This window comes from Chroicocephalus ridibundus, chromosome 2, assembly GCF_963924245.1.
Source record: "Chroicocephalus ridibundus chromosome 2, bChrRid1.1, whole genome shotgun sequence".
Taxonomy (NCBI): domain Eukaryota; kingdom Metazoa; phylum Chordata; class Aves; order Charadriiformes; family Laridae; genus Chroicocephalus; species Chroicocephalus ridibundus.
In genome coordinates this window covers 81156576-81171283 of record NC_086285.1, presented here as the reverse complement: position 1 = coordinate 81171283, position 14708 = coordinate 81156576, and the positions used below count along the sequence as shown (strand labels likewise).

General features: G+C 37.7%; 1 protein-coding gene across 1 annotated transcript in view; it reads left to right on the top strand.

Annotated features, from left to right (window-relative positions):
- Positions 1 to 14708, top strand: part of LOC134511711 (cadherin-6) — a 106982-nt gene that overhangs the window by 75601 nt on the left and 16673 nt on the right. The window contains exons 3-8 of the mRNA XM_063326091.1: positions 698 to 992; positions 2468 to 2587; positions 4614 to 4781; positions 6313 to 6500; positions 7970 to 8223; positions 14077 to 14213. Of these exons, the coding sequence (XP_063182161.1) occupies positions 698 to 992; positions 2468 to 2587; positions 4614 to 4781; positions 6313 to 6500; positions 7970 to 8223; positions 14077 to 14213 (1162 nt within the window). The remainder of the gene's footprint in view (positions 1 to 697; positions 993 to 2467; positions 2588 to 4613; positions 4782 to 6312; positions 6501 to 7969; positions 8224 to 14076; positions 14214 to 14708) is intronic.

Below are 14708 nucleotides of genomic sequence, written 5' to 3'. Positions count from 1 at the left end.
TGTATGCGAATTGCCACTTCTTCCCTCTGCACCCACCATGTTTCACCTTGGTCCATGTCCCTTTGATAAGGCAACTGATCTTTTCATTGCCAGTACTGGAATGGTCTAGTATGCCTGCCTGCCTCTGCTCTTAGTTTGCCATATCTGTGAATGCATATGTTTATCTGCTATTCGTGTATGTATTTAGTATGCTATTATGTTGTGCACTGTGTGGTATATTGCATAATGTGGTATATTGCATAGCGTCTGTGAGAACAGAGCATACAGAATTTAAACTCAAGAAGTGGCTGGCCTGGCCACTTTTTAATTCTTTGCTTACTGCAATTCCAGATTCTAATGTTTTTCCACTGTAGGATCTCACTGTCCTACATATTCATAGGATTTCACCTAAGCCACTAGCATTTAGATCTCATTGATGTATGCTTAGCTTGGGAAAGTGATCTGCAGTTTCAGTTCATGGATTTCCTCAGGCACTTTCTTACAATATTGCAGACCATTGCAATTCCAACATCAAGACACAACTCTATCAATTCACTGCTTCTACTGTGGTATCATCTCATTTCCCAAAAGCAGTGTACAGCCTTCGGCTGGGTATTAAAAACAGTAGAGCATGTATCACGGTACCAGTTAAAGTATCTAAAATTGTGTCCCAATTATTTATTTTCCTTTCTTTTTTTTATTCCCATTTCACCACCAGCTGCATTCAGACCAGGATAAAGGCGATGGATCACTTAAGTACATCCTCTCTGGAGATGGAGCAGGAGACCTCTTCATTATCAATGAAAACACTGGTGACATCCAGGCCACAAAGAGGCTCGACAGGGAGGAAAAGCCTGTATACATACTCCGTGCCCAGGCTATAAACAGAAGGACTGGAAGGCCAGTGGAACCAGAATCTGAGTTCATCATTAAGATCCATGATATCAATGACAATGAGCCAATGTTTACAAAGGACGTTTACAATGCCAGCATTCCTGAAATGTCAGATGTTGGTAGGTGCTAACCAACAATTGTTTTCAGTGTCTGGTCTGCGTTCTTTCCGAGGACTTAATGAAGGGCCCAAAGTTTACAGGCACTGAATACAGACATCCGCTGTTTGAGTCTAGAGTAAAAGCACCTCTCACTCCAGGAAAACAGTGACAAAAGTTTGCTGGAATCAGAGGTGTCAGATGAGTGAAACCCACTGCCTCCGTTGTACCACAGAAAATGCAAGTTAATACAATCTAGTTTAGCTCACAGTGAAAGTGAGCTGAGCTAAGCTGTGTTACATCACACCTGTAAAGAATTTAATATGTTTTGTTAACATGATTTAGTAGCAGTGTAATAATATGGTAAACCATGGTCACCAAAGTGTGTCCGTACCATCCCTAGATCTATTCAGCAGCCCTTCTTTAGTTCAGGAAGGTAAAAAAAATGGAAAAGTGCAGAAGTGGTTGTACATACTTCAGGAGCGAAAACTGTCACCTGAGTCAACTCATCACTGATTCTGAGATATGTCATTAACTTCTGATGACCTTTGTTGCTCTTTTCATGCAAAAGAAAAAAGCTCCAAAGTCCACTGAAGTCCGTTGAAATCTTTCTATTGATTTAAAATGTATCAAGCTGTAAGAATCAATCAATAAAAGAAAAGAAAATAGCTTCCTTGAAATATGATTTTAAGATTGGATCTTTTCCAGAGAAGCTGACAGGTTTTGATTCTTTGTCTCTGATTCTTAGGGAGGTCATTTTGATTTCTTTGTCAGAGAGCGATAGATGGTTAAACTGCAAGAAGCACATTTCTAATCTGAGATAATATCCAGGGAGAGAAGGAGTAATTAATCATAATCAAGAATGAGATTAAAATAAAGCTCAAGCAATATGAAAATAAAGACTTTGGGGCATACTCTCCTCTCATTCATGGGACTTGTCACATGGATGAAACCTCATCTGTTGAAGAGAGAACCTAATATTCATATTTTAATATGTGAAGTGATTACTTTATTCACAAATCTATTTTAAATGCCAAAACCTAAGCTCATTTTTTGTTTGTTAACACTTTGCCTAGGATTCAACACCATTTTCTTCCTTAGAAGACACATGAAAAAAACAGATTTACATTCCTATGTCAAACACCTTACAAGCATGAGTAAATTTGCAAAAGTATATTCTTGACCTAGATTCAGATTCTGAATGCCTTCAATATCTGGGGAAGGGTGAATTTCTGGTTTCTTCATAAGAAATATGATGAAGGATCTACATACCCAGCCAATAACTGTGTATTTTAATGAACTGAGAGTAAGCCAACTATCATTTTGCGTTTGTATCTATGTCCTTTGTGAACAAAGAAACTTCTACAAAGTAAGAATATCTCTAACTTTTTACCAGAAGTTTGACCTGAACCTGAACTATGCTTTTTCTACATCATAAACTGTCTTGGCCATGAAAAAAAAACAGGTGGATTTTTATTTTCTTTAATTTATCATTGCAGGTACTTTTGTTGTGCAAGTCACCGCAACTGATGCCGATGATCCTACGTATGGGAACAGTGCTAAAGTTGTCTACAGCATTCTCCAGGGACAGCCATATTTCTCCGTTGAATCTGAGACAGGTCAGGGGACCTTATCTGTCATTCTATGACAATGTCTGTAATTTAAAATGACATACTAAGCCAAGCTAGGACATATTAGACAAAAACTTCAAAGAGATTACATCTTAGTGCAAAATCTGACAAACTTAATAGAGCGATACATCTGTAAACATGACACCTACATTATTTTAATCTTACCAGCAAAGTCTAATAAATGCAATTAGTACCGGATGTGAACCAGTTTTCAATCATTTTTAACAAGCAGTGGGTACAGAGAATGCCGTGGATGCTTAAATTAAACCAAGTAGGTTGGCTTTCAGGAGAAAACAAGAAACAGGTGGGTGTGGAAAAAAGTCCCTAGTCGTCATAGATCTTCATAATGGCTAAATTAAGACTGAGGGTTTGTTCAGGTGGGTTTTTTTTCCTCCTCCTGCTTCTTCAAAACTTGCTTAAAGTAATTATAATTTCTGTACATCTGCAACATATCACTTTAATGCTAATTTTATGAAAGAAATCTTAATTAAGAATAATGATAGAAGAGGTAAAATTGGCTGTTGCGCTACACTAGAAGATCACAAATAGAATCCAAAACTTCTGAGTTCTGTTTTTGGAAGATGTTTAAATTATACACAGCGACTGGAATTTTTTATAGGCTGAATAAGAGACAGCTTTGGAACCTGTGCACGTAAAATGTACGAATTGTGGCTGACTGAATCTGCTGTACCATTGACTATCTGACTACATAGATGGTCTCTTTCCCAAGATCTATAACAGACTTCTCCAACAAGAAACAAAGGATCTCAAGAAACTCCATTGCGATAGGTTGCTGGAAGCTGGAGAAATCAGTTCTTCTCAGCATCCTTACAGGAAAGGAATGGATTATCCCAGAGAATTAATCAGGTTTTAGCATTTTTTCTAAAATAAATCTTAGAGACTCAGGCAGGGAAAAGGAGGGAGAGATTAGATGTCTCAAAGAAAAACCTGAGGTGAAAAAACGTACATAATTCTGAAAAGAGGGAGAACCAAGATCAAAGAGAGCTTCCCTTCAAGCATAAGGTATTTGATACTACAAGCAAGGATTTTTGCACTGATGCACTCATTCTGACTTGGGCAGTACACTATGTGCTCTTCTATCTAGAGTTATAATAAGGATAATGTAGCTGAGAGTTCACCAGCCATAATCTTTTAGCAAGAGGATTGTATGGGACACAGAGGGGAAGCAAGGTAAGCCACAGGCTTGATCTTCCTGCCATGGAAATCAATTGCAGAACTCCTAGAGAGAAATAAGTCTCTGTTGAAGCTGCTGTGAATTTTGCTGTGGATTTCAGTGCTTGAATTTCACCCCTTTTGCCTACAAAGGAGTCAGTTCTTAGCCTAAAGAGACCAAGTGAGAATGCAAACATTTTGCTTCATGGTAAATCTGAATGATTGAATTTCAATAGGAGTTGGCCTCATAACTGATATTTGTGCCTTTGAAGAAGGAAGTGACTGGTAAAATCAGTTCAATCAATGCATAAATAGAAATATATACACTTGGGTGTGCTTGGATGCTCACAGTTTTCTTAACTAATTTCTTTTCTTCCGTTTAAAGTTGTTGTATTGCTTCTTTAATGATGTCTTGCTGAACTTAGATTTTTTTTCCCCCACCACATCTGTCAAAATAAAAATATTGACAGAACAGGAGAGAAAAGATGGAGCACTTTATGATGAACAAAGAGCCTTTTTCCAGTTCAGTGAGAGACTTTAGCATGGAACTGAAAGGGGGCAAATAGTTATGTAAAATAACACTGCTCACAAATAGGTGGAACATCTTTCTGGGGATAATACTAATATTGTGTCTGTCACATAGGCAGCAGCCTGAGATATGATATGACAAGTCTGTAATTTAATGTGCCATCTCATAACAGTAAATATTTGTGTTGGGTGAAGTTTACTTATTACACAGAGATTGTTTTGTTCTTTAGGCTGTGGGGGTTTTTAATAAGAATTTACATCAAAGTCAGTACCTTACTTGTGAATTCACCCTCTTTAATTTTCATATTTTCAGGTATTATTAAAACTGCTTTGCTAAACATGGACCGTGAAAACAGGGAGCAATACCAAGTGGTCATCCAGGCTAAGGACATGGGAGGCCAGATGGGTGGATTATCTGGAACCACCACTGTGAACATCACATTGACCGACGTAAATGACAATCCACCTCGCTTCCCCCAGAGTATGGAATATTTGCATTCTATGTTTTTAAAGTAAAATGGACAAACATCTATTTTTAATTTTTCACCTCAGATATTGTTTCTGCTGTCATAAACTTACTGAGTATCAGACTTCCTTTAAGAAAGAGAAAGACAACACACAAGCAAGCAATAGGATCGTGCTAAGGTTAATTGCAGTAACTGGGAAACATATGTTTAATATTTTTACTCCTGTTGCAGTAGAAAGTCTGACAGGTGAATTAAAGTACAGAAACATTATTTTTTCTGCCCGTTAAACAGCTTTGGTTGATATAATCTATGTTTCTTGATCAATATTATTTCTATTAGACCTTGTTGTTGACTGCATTTTAAGATATCTGTTCTAATCTAACATATTTAAGTTTTGAAACATATTTAAGTACGTAAAATGATCCCAAGAGCAATTCTATTAAAATGAATACTTAACACCCAGGAAGCATTTGCCTCAATAGATTTTCCTATATTCTTTGCATACAGAAACAAAAGCACATACATAAATATACCAGATATTTCTGCCTATTTTCCTTCCTCTGTCTCAGATAATTTGATAGGTATCTTATGATATTTATGGGAATCACTTGAGCCAGATCTCTTAGAATGTAATTTCTATTAATGACCACTCATGGCCATAAGTGATTCAAAGTGATTCAGTTTTCATCCACTTCTCTTTCCCTCTCTTTCCTTCCTTCTCTCTTTCTTTTCTTCCTTCTTTTTCTCTCTCTTTTTCTTCTTTTTCGCCTTGTCTAACCACTGCTCTGTGTGTGCTGTGTGTGTATCACAGTGTCAGTGTGTGTCAAAGTCAAGAGCAGCTGTTAGAGAAAATAATTGCAGATACCATCAGACAAATCAGCAAGCTTTGGCGGTTAAGTCATTGGGAAAGTTATTGGAAGCAACTTGTCATTTAAGTTCAAAGTCTGTTCTTAGCCGTGGGCAAAGCGTTTCCATTTAAATTAGAGCAACTTAAGAGAAAATATAGCACTTTGCCTCCAATGAGTTAATTATACATCTCTGGACGTAAGTGTCTTCAATATAAAAGCCAAAGATACAGCTTCATAATGCCAACATTCCCCAAGTAGATTTTTTGCAGAAGAGAATTCGAAGTAGCACATTATTAATAGGCATTTGGCTGTATTTGGTTTTAGTGTTACTAAGCTGCATTGGCCTCTGGGAATTCTTAATATTTGTCTTTTGGCCTCAAGACATTTTTCATATACAATTTTGATATGGCCAACAGACACCCATATATATATGTAGAAAGGGACACATGTTGCTAAAGATGCATGTATGTAGGAAAACAAAATGCCCATCCTTTGTACTAGAAAATAAATAGAAAAATAAGTTACTTCTATCCACATGAAAGTAAGGCAAAGGCTGAAGGCTGTTGCCCCAGGAAGGCCTGAAGACACAGCAACTCGCTAACTCATCCGTGCATGCCCAGCATGGACAGTGTGCTGAGAGACGGTGTCCAAAGTACCGTGAGACTGACTGACAAAATTTCTTCTCTGTCTGGTGTAGGCACATACCAATTCAGAGCTCCTGAGTCTACGCCACCTGACTCACCAGTTGGCAGGATAAAAGCTAATGATGCTGACGTGGATGAAAACGCAGAGATTGAATACAGCATCACTGAGGGGGATGGCTATGACATGTTTGGAATTACCACAGACAAGGACACACAGGAAGGAATTATAACTGTCAAAAAGGTACACATCTTCACACGCTTAATCCCAGCCTCTGAAAAACCAGTCAAAACTTTAGCTAACAGATATTTGTTTTCCATTTTTAGTGTAACATGTGTTGATTATTAATTTGAATGCTGTGTATTAGGAATCTTTAAATAGCTGTGTAAAGTTTCTTTTACACAAGCAATAATTGGGGTTCTTCCTGTTATACCCTCGTTCACTAAACCAATGCACATATTTTGAAGGACTTCAGAGAATAAATAACCTAGGGAGTGGCATAGGACTGAGAAAAAATTCTACAGTCTGAACATATCCACAGAATAACTCAAGGAGGCACCACCATCCGCCTGTGATTTTCTCCCTATGACGCTTACAGGATTTGCTCACTTTCTAGAAGGCACTGTATTAAGACCACAGAAATAATCAGTAACACTCTGCATTATCAGAATGTGTTGAATTGTATAGCTATAATGTATTAAAGTACATAGACAAACTTCGTTTGACACATTTTGTAAAAATGTAACGAATAAATCCATCAGCATGTTTTTGCTTTGGAAAAAAAAAATCACAGTGCCCAGCTGGATCACAATGGACATCATCTACTAGGTTGCACATTAGCTGTCAGAAAAGGTTTGAGAAATATTGTTTACAGTGGGTTATCAGGCAAGCTTGATAAGGTTACAGATATCATCCTCCATCAGTTCAAGTTCAGTCATCACTGGATAGACATTGTGTAGATTTTCTGAACATGCACTTGCTTGTTGATATCAGTACGACACCTGTCATTACTTGTTTTTTAGGAGATGCCTTCTAGGGGCTGATTATTATATCAGTCTAACTCTGTTTGCATTTCTGTCTGTTTCAAACAGAAGCTGTGAATCCTCTACAACATAATGGAAAAACGGGGTGACTACTCTCTCCCCACATTTCTCCAAGTACTGTAACAAAGAGTCGCTAAATGCTGCTTCTTCATACTTTTAACAGAGTGTGATATAGTCATAGCCTATCATAAAATCATGTTTTCCTTGATGGGTGGTCCTGGATGTCCAGACACCAGATGTCACAGTGTTTCATTTCAGTGATGGAATGCCAATATTTAAACAAGCAGCTCCTAGAAAATCTTCTCGCCTTTACTGTGTGGTGCTTAGGGGCAAGGAATAGACAAGAAAATATCAAAATGTCAAAAATGACAGAATAAAAGGCATGAAGAGTTAAGACTAATTGAGAAGGAAAGAATAATTGATGTTTAGGAGTTCCAGACATAGAATTCCCCCCAAAAGTGTTGGGTTTTTTTTCCTATACTGTATCATCACTAGCATATAGCCCTGTATTTCTCCTTTCTGCTGGCATTTTAATTGCAGTTCAGTCTCCCGTTACCTAGCACAGGCCTCTCCATGACATCCCACTGTTCATTTGGCTCATCTGGCTGCAAGCCACAGTTATCCCCACAGACCTCTCAAACTTTTTTTTTTTTTTCTCTCTCTTACCAGGCATTGGATTTTGAAAATAAAAGCTTGTATATTCTGAAAGTGGAAGCTACCAATACTCACGTGGACCCCCGATTCCTCTACCTGGGGCCATTCAAGGACTCAGCTACAGTCAGAATTCAAGTGGAGGATGTAGATGAACCCCCTGTGTTCAGCAGACCAGCATACATAATGGAAGTCAAAGAAGATGTTCCAATAAACAGTGTAATAGGAACAGTAACTGCTCAGGATCCAGATGCTGCCAAGAACCCTGTCAAGTAAGCATAGACCATTTCAGCTCGTGCATAAATTTTTTACAGCTTTAATTTTGCTATTTCATGTCAGTACACTTTTAATAATGAAATTGTTCAGGTATGCTTAAATACGGAGGATTGTAGGTGGTAGATGATATCTCACACTTAAGCATATCTACGTATGTATGACTGTGTTTGCATGGCCCTTGCATCTTGAATTACATCCTATCGTCTTCAGTAACTAGTGTTTGTGGTTATTTCTACCATGGAAGAATTTACTGCAAAAAGAGCACTAAGAAGATGTTAGTGTTCTCCTTCCACCTTTAACATTTTCCAGTGCAATGCGATGCATCCTCTCGGCTATGTTACAGGGGGGTGATTCAGCAGCCCTTTCTTCTCCCATCCGTCCAGACCTGCTTAACAGAGGTCACATTTGCCTTCTCTAAACTGCAAGTAGAAATGCCTTAAAAGCAGATCATGTGCACACACAGACTCTGATCTCACTTGTAGCAGTATAAGATTAGTAAGATAAGAATCAATCTCATGGACTTCATAAATTACACTTGCCATGAATCAATAAACTAGTCTTAGAGGAAGTAGAGGAAATGTTAAGATTGGAGTAGCTAAACCTAAGCCTTCATTTTTTGTAAATTAACAGGTACGTTTTTTCAGTACATTTGAAGACATACTGGAATACTTAAGTCATATTGGATAGAGTATAAAAGAACTTTTAAATAAATTTAATTAAAGTTTTTTGCTACTGAGAAGGCAGTAAGAGGAGGAAATGAAAAATACAGCAATATTAAATCCAGGTCAATTTTCAGCACGTCTCTGGGTTGGGCATCTTGGAAATGCAATGGTAGTTTTAAGGTCAAAATAGAACAATACAGGTTTAATAAAAATCCAATCCATCAATACTTTGCAATTCTGCAAACAGCTATCTCTCATCAAGATTTCTTACAAAGTTTATGAGGCATAAATAAGTTTTAAACTCTCAGCTCATCTTGTGAGAGTGGTAAACATTATCATATTAATTTCCTAGATGAAGAAACTAAATCTAAACCGTTTTGGGCAGCAGCCCTCTCTGTCTTCAGTTTACATGCAATGCTCTGCATGTGAATTCTTTTTCAAGACTAAGCTTGTTCAAGACTAAGCTTTTAATTGAGGTTTGATTTCCTTTATATCATGACATGCAACAATTACATGGAGTTCTGAACCAAGCATAGTAACTTAAAGAGCACATAATGTTTTGATGACTTTGGTGAAGCCCAGGGACCGAATGAACACCCTCTATAGCATGTCTTCGTGGGCATGCTAGCATGAAGATGAAAAATTGGTTGGATTGACACCCAGGTCCCTTGCAGTCTTCATATGAACCTGCTTTTTTGTGTCTAATGGCACTGGAGAGTGAAGGGAGCGCTTCCCTTCTTCCCTCTGCTTCCCTGTGGTGATAACTACAACCATTTGCATTTCACACCAGCACCAGCTCCTAATTATAAGTGATTTACAGTGGATAGGGATTACGCTGTTCATTGTTGAGTAGTGCCTACTGGCTCTTTTCTATTAATTGAATGTGTGTGCTAAAACTTACCTATCTTTCAAAGGGCAGTTCTTTAATAGAGTATAGGTACTTTGCATATTAAAATATCAGATAATTATTGAGCAAAATTTAGCAGAGGTGTCAAAGTTGATGCAGTGCAGCGGAAAACTTGTCTCCTTTATACTCTAATAGCATGCAACAATCAAGGAGAAAGGAGAAGAGAAAGAAAAATGGTGAAGAGGTTAGAGTAATAGAAATAAACACAGCAAGAAGAAACATGAAAATCTGTGAGAGGGAAAGGAAATCAGCAGAGAGCAGTAGCTTGAGAGATGTTAGCTTGCAATATGTAATTTTATGGTGCTAATATCTTGGGTATCTCCTAGAATTTAGGGGCACGGGTTGAGTCTGCATCTTTTTGACAGGGGGATTTTTTTTTTTCTATCATGCAATAGAGATGCTAAATGTGATTTTCACCCTGAGCTTCGGGGAAGATGCAATTAGACTGTATATATATGACTTGTCACTTGCTTGTCAATTTTTCTTGACGGTTAAAAATAAAATCTTTAGACACTTGATATTACAATGAAAACCTTCCATTTTCTCCTCTACTTGAGTGAAGATTTCTCTTTTTAAACAAACCGAGCCCTAACTCTGTTAGATGAAAGCCCCTTTGATCTTCCATTAAAGGAAACCTTCACAATATCATTATGAAAATGCATTATGAAAAATTCACGCACACATCCCTTCCTGACCCACAAATCTTCCTGGCTTGTGGTTACATTAGACAGCAAGCTGCTGAACATCAGAAGACAATGAAGCAATAGCAAAATACGAAGCGGATATCTGCCCTGGTTGTAAGAGTGCATAATCGTTCATGACCTGTGCATTGGTGGAGCTATATTTCATCAGTCCATCCCTTATAAGTAAGCTTTGCTGTGACATGGCATTAAGAAAATACAAATATACACCAATAGATGTTTGGCTATATTTGAATATGCATCTATATGTAGCAACATTAATACACTCCTGAGTAACACTCTACTGTCCAGCTGTGTTATAAAAAAAAGTTTTGCATTCTTCTTGTGCTTGATCTAAACAGAAATATTATGAACCACTGCATACTAAAAAAAATAATGCTTCAACTGGCACTGCTGTATTGTACATCAGATCTTTTTAAATTGCTAGTTGAGTTTTTTTGCTATAGTAACTCCTCAGAGGCATAATGAAGTTCATCAGTCACTGGAACTGTCTCCCTGCTGTGATTTGATTTACTAAAGTATCCCAGATGAAAATGATCTGCAAACAAATGTAAGGCTTAATTTTGTTTGTGTATTTTACTGACAACATATTTGCATGTGTTAGATTCTCTCTTTCACCCTCCCCTTCTTCCTGTTAAAGTACAAGGAGAGACTGGAATCTGCATAGATACCTTTTAACTGCTCTAGCTTGCCAATTCCTCAAGGTTTGAAAGGGGTGAAGTCCTGAAATCTGACAAATACACACCAGTAATTTCATTAAATAAATGTAAAAATGAGTTTTATGTTGTCTGCTTAATTCTTACTAGGCTATGATCCATAAGTCAGAATCACCACCAATTCAACGTAATTAACAGCTAGTGATCAAAAGAGACTGGATTATACAAACTGAGAAACAGAAGTGACAGTCTAGCTTATTAAAATCATCCTTCTAGACCAGGGTTAACGGTATAATTAGAATATATTTTAACTGCATTGACCTTGTATGTATTTTCTTTTCAATACGAAGAAATAAAATTAACATATCATTAAGAAGCTGTTTTCTGGTTGTTTGTTGGACTATTTGGTTTGGGGTTTTTTGGGAGTTTAACTTTCCACTGTACAAATGACTGAATATACATACAGTTTTACAGGGACTTATATTTCAAAATTCTAAATATCTTGAAGAAGAAGTCCTCAATGTTACAGCTCTGATAACCTTAAAAAAAGTCCAGAAAATATTTTTTTTCCTTTCTTATAGATACTGTACCACAGATTTAATTTGGGAAATCTTACAAAGTAAGATAGTGATTACAATATGCCAAGGCATTAAAATGAGTTAAGGCAGTAAGATATTTTAAGTCCATTCATAATATGAAGCGTGAGTGAAAGCGTAATTGAAGAAAAAAAACAATGCATGGACAACTCATGCCTCAAGCTAGTTGCTTAGTTAAATATCTTGCTGAATAAGAGCCTGAAACATACTGTTACAGCTGGTTGGAACAGCTAATCTATGGAAAATCCTGATATTTCATTTCAAGTAGGAATGCAAAATATAGATTTACTGCAAAATGGAAATACCAAAGTATTTCAGCTGAAAGATATGGAAATGAGCTACAGAATATCTGAAAAATAATTGAATTCACAAAATACCAACATAATACCATATAAAAGCCCAAATGGATGAAAGTTAAAATGAAATGTTTACCATATCAAATACTTACTTTGTCAAAATATAAGAGAGTCAGACCAGTTCGTATAAACTTGTTTCCATCAAACGTTTCAGCTAAGTCAACAAATTCACATGTGCTATTTAGATTTGGACAAAACAACACAGCTCGCTGAAGCTGTCCCATCAATCAGCGCTGCCTATTACGCACCTTCTCACATATTCTTTTCAAGCCGATGGTAACGTTACAAATGCTGCATAAAGGAACTAGGTTAGTGACACCACAGCTGACTTCATGCAGCTGAAGTTGTGGTACTGTTACCCAAGTGACAGCACGAATGAAAACTAAATGAGCTCCTGAAAAACTAGCAAGGTGTGCCTGCGCAAATCCTACCCAAAAAAAAGCTGTCTTTCTGTGCGAGTACCTTTGAAACTCATTAGATTGTTTCCATTGGAATTTAATGCCGAAAAAGAAAAACAATTTAGTGCAAATAATGAATACTTGCTATAGTCTTGTTTAGGAAGGTAGCCTACACTAAAATTCTCATTTTAGAGTAAGACCAGTATAATTTCCTGTGGATATTATATCCCTTTTCTTTACTTGCAAAGAAGAATTTAAAAAAAAAAAAAAAAAGCAGTTACAAGAAAATTAGCAAGTTACTCCATTTTAAACTTTTGTCAGAATGACGTGTTTCAACTGGACTCTGCTATTCCCTCCTTTCTTCCATACAAGGTCTTTCTCAGAAGTCAAGAGACACTGCATAGGCACTGGCAAATCTGTACAGAATAGGGGACGTCACGCAGCTGCTCCTGGGGCAGAGCAGGGAACAGAAATTTTTCTTCAGCCTCGGCATTCCCCTTAGTTCTGTAGTGGCAGTGAACTCTGCCAGTCATTCTCCCAGCCCAGTTTTCATCTGCCTGCATACCAGCTCAGCCCTATCTTTATCCTCATCTGGAAACAAGGGACAGTAGTAGCTGCCTTGTCTCCATCGTCGTGGCCTGCAAGGAGACCAAGGGAGCACACTGGGCTTCCTAAGGCTCTGTCCTGGATGGTATATAAGCACACATTCGGGCTTGAAACAAGAGCAGAATAATGCAGTTGCACTCTTGCTTTAGCAACATCAGAGAGATATTTCTGTCAAAACCTCCGTAATTAATTTGTGCAAGAATTTTCTCTTCATGAGAGATGAAACCAAGTCATGGCGTTTGGATCAGGGTGGTAGCACCCTCTTCCGTGAACTGGAGAGTTCTGCTTTTGAAGATGGATTCAGTTCAGCAGAAAAAGCAAAAGATCAGATTGAAAATTTGCATCTGTATTTAGACTCTGAGCTCCTCCAGAGCTTCTTAGCATTCATTTTCACATCTAGATGCCATCAAGCAGGGCTGAGCATCTTAGTTTTAATGAATTACAGCAAACCTTTAGGTAATATGTGCCGTGGAATAATGAATCTCTGTTCCATGCTGACTCGTTTTTGGGGGACAGTCTTTTTAAACGCCAGGAAGTGAAAGGCAGAAATGCACCCCAGCTGTCAAATTTTATATCAGAAATGATTTGGAACAGCTGAGATATCAAACCATAAAAAGAGGGTTTTATAATGGAAAGCCAACTCAGCCTTAAAATAAACTTCATATCTTTCAGGACACAGACTTCACATTTCCCACTAAAAACAAAGCTTTGATGATTCTCAGAGGTATGTAAATTCTGCAGTAATTCATTTATTCAGTGACAGTGCTCCACCTTCTAAATCAAACCTCCAATGTGTCATTATCCAGTAGCTCAGAACTAGCTCTTTGTGTGAAGACTCTGAAGCCTGTGCTGAAAACAAAAGCCAACCCTGTTTACTAGCTGTTTGATGTCTAGTCTTAGAAAATGGTTTAAGAACATAGAAATTAAAAGGAAAGCATTCTCCTAACCCCCGTTTCTGTATTTGCAGGTACTCTGTAGATCGACACACTGATATGGACAGAGTATTCAACATCAATTCAGGAAACGGTTCGATATTTACTTCAAAACTCCTTGACCGGGAAACACTGCTGTGGCACAACATTACTGTAATAGCAGCAGAGATCAGTAAGTCAAACCTAAATACCACTGCTGTCCCTGATGTAATGAATTCAGCCTTCTAGCTGAGCATGTGGAAAGCACGGCTGGACAGATGTCAGGTTATATGGATAGTCCATCCAATACTAATAAAGAAGCAGAAACTCTGCAAGAGGGGGTCTGCAGTTTTATGTTTATTAGGGACACAGCTCGTGAAGAGGTAACTTAGCTGAGGAGGGAGGAAAGGTAGCAATTCTGCGTTTTCTAATCAGTAGTAGCCATTTTTAATTCTGAACATGATTGTTGAATTTTGAAATTGGTATGCAGGAGGAAAGATGGTTCAAAGCCAAACTGCATTCCATGGCTGAATTCAGTCTGATCCAGACTGAATATAGCACAGGCTGGATGTTTTGAAGTAAGGCTAAGGTGGCTGGCCTGAGCGAGGTGCCCAGATCTTAAACAATTTTAAGGATTTCCATTTTTAACTTCTTTAGTGTCCTTTGAAATTATGAGCCATAGTTACAA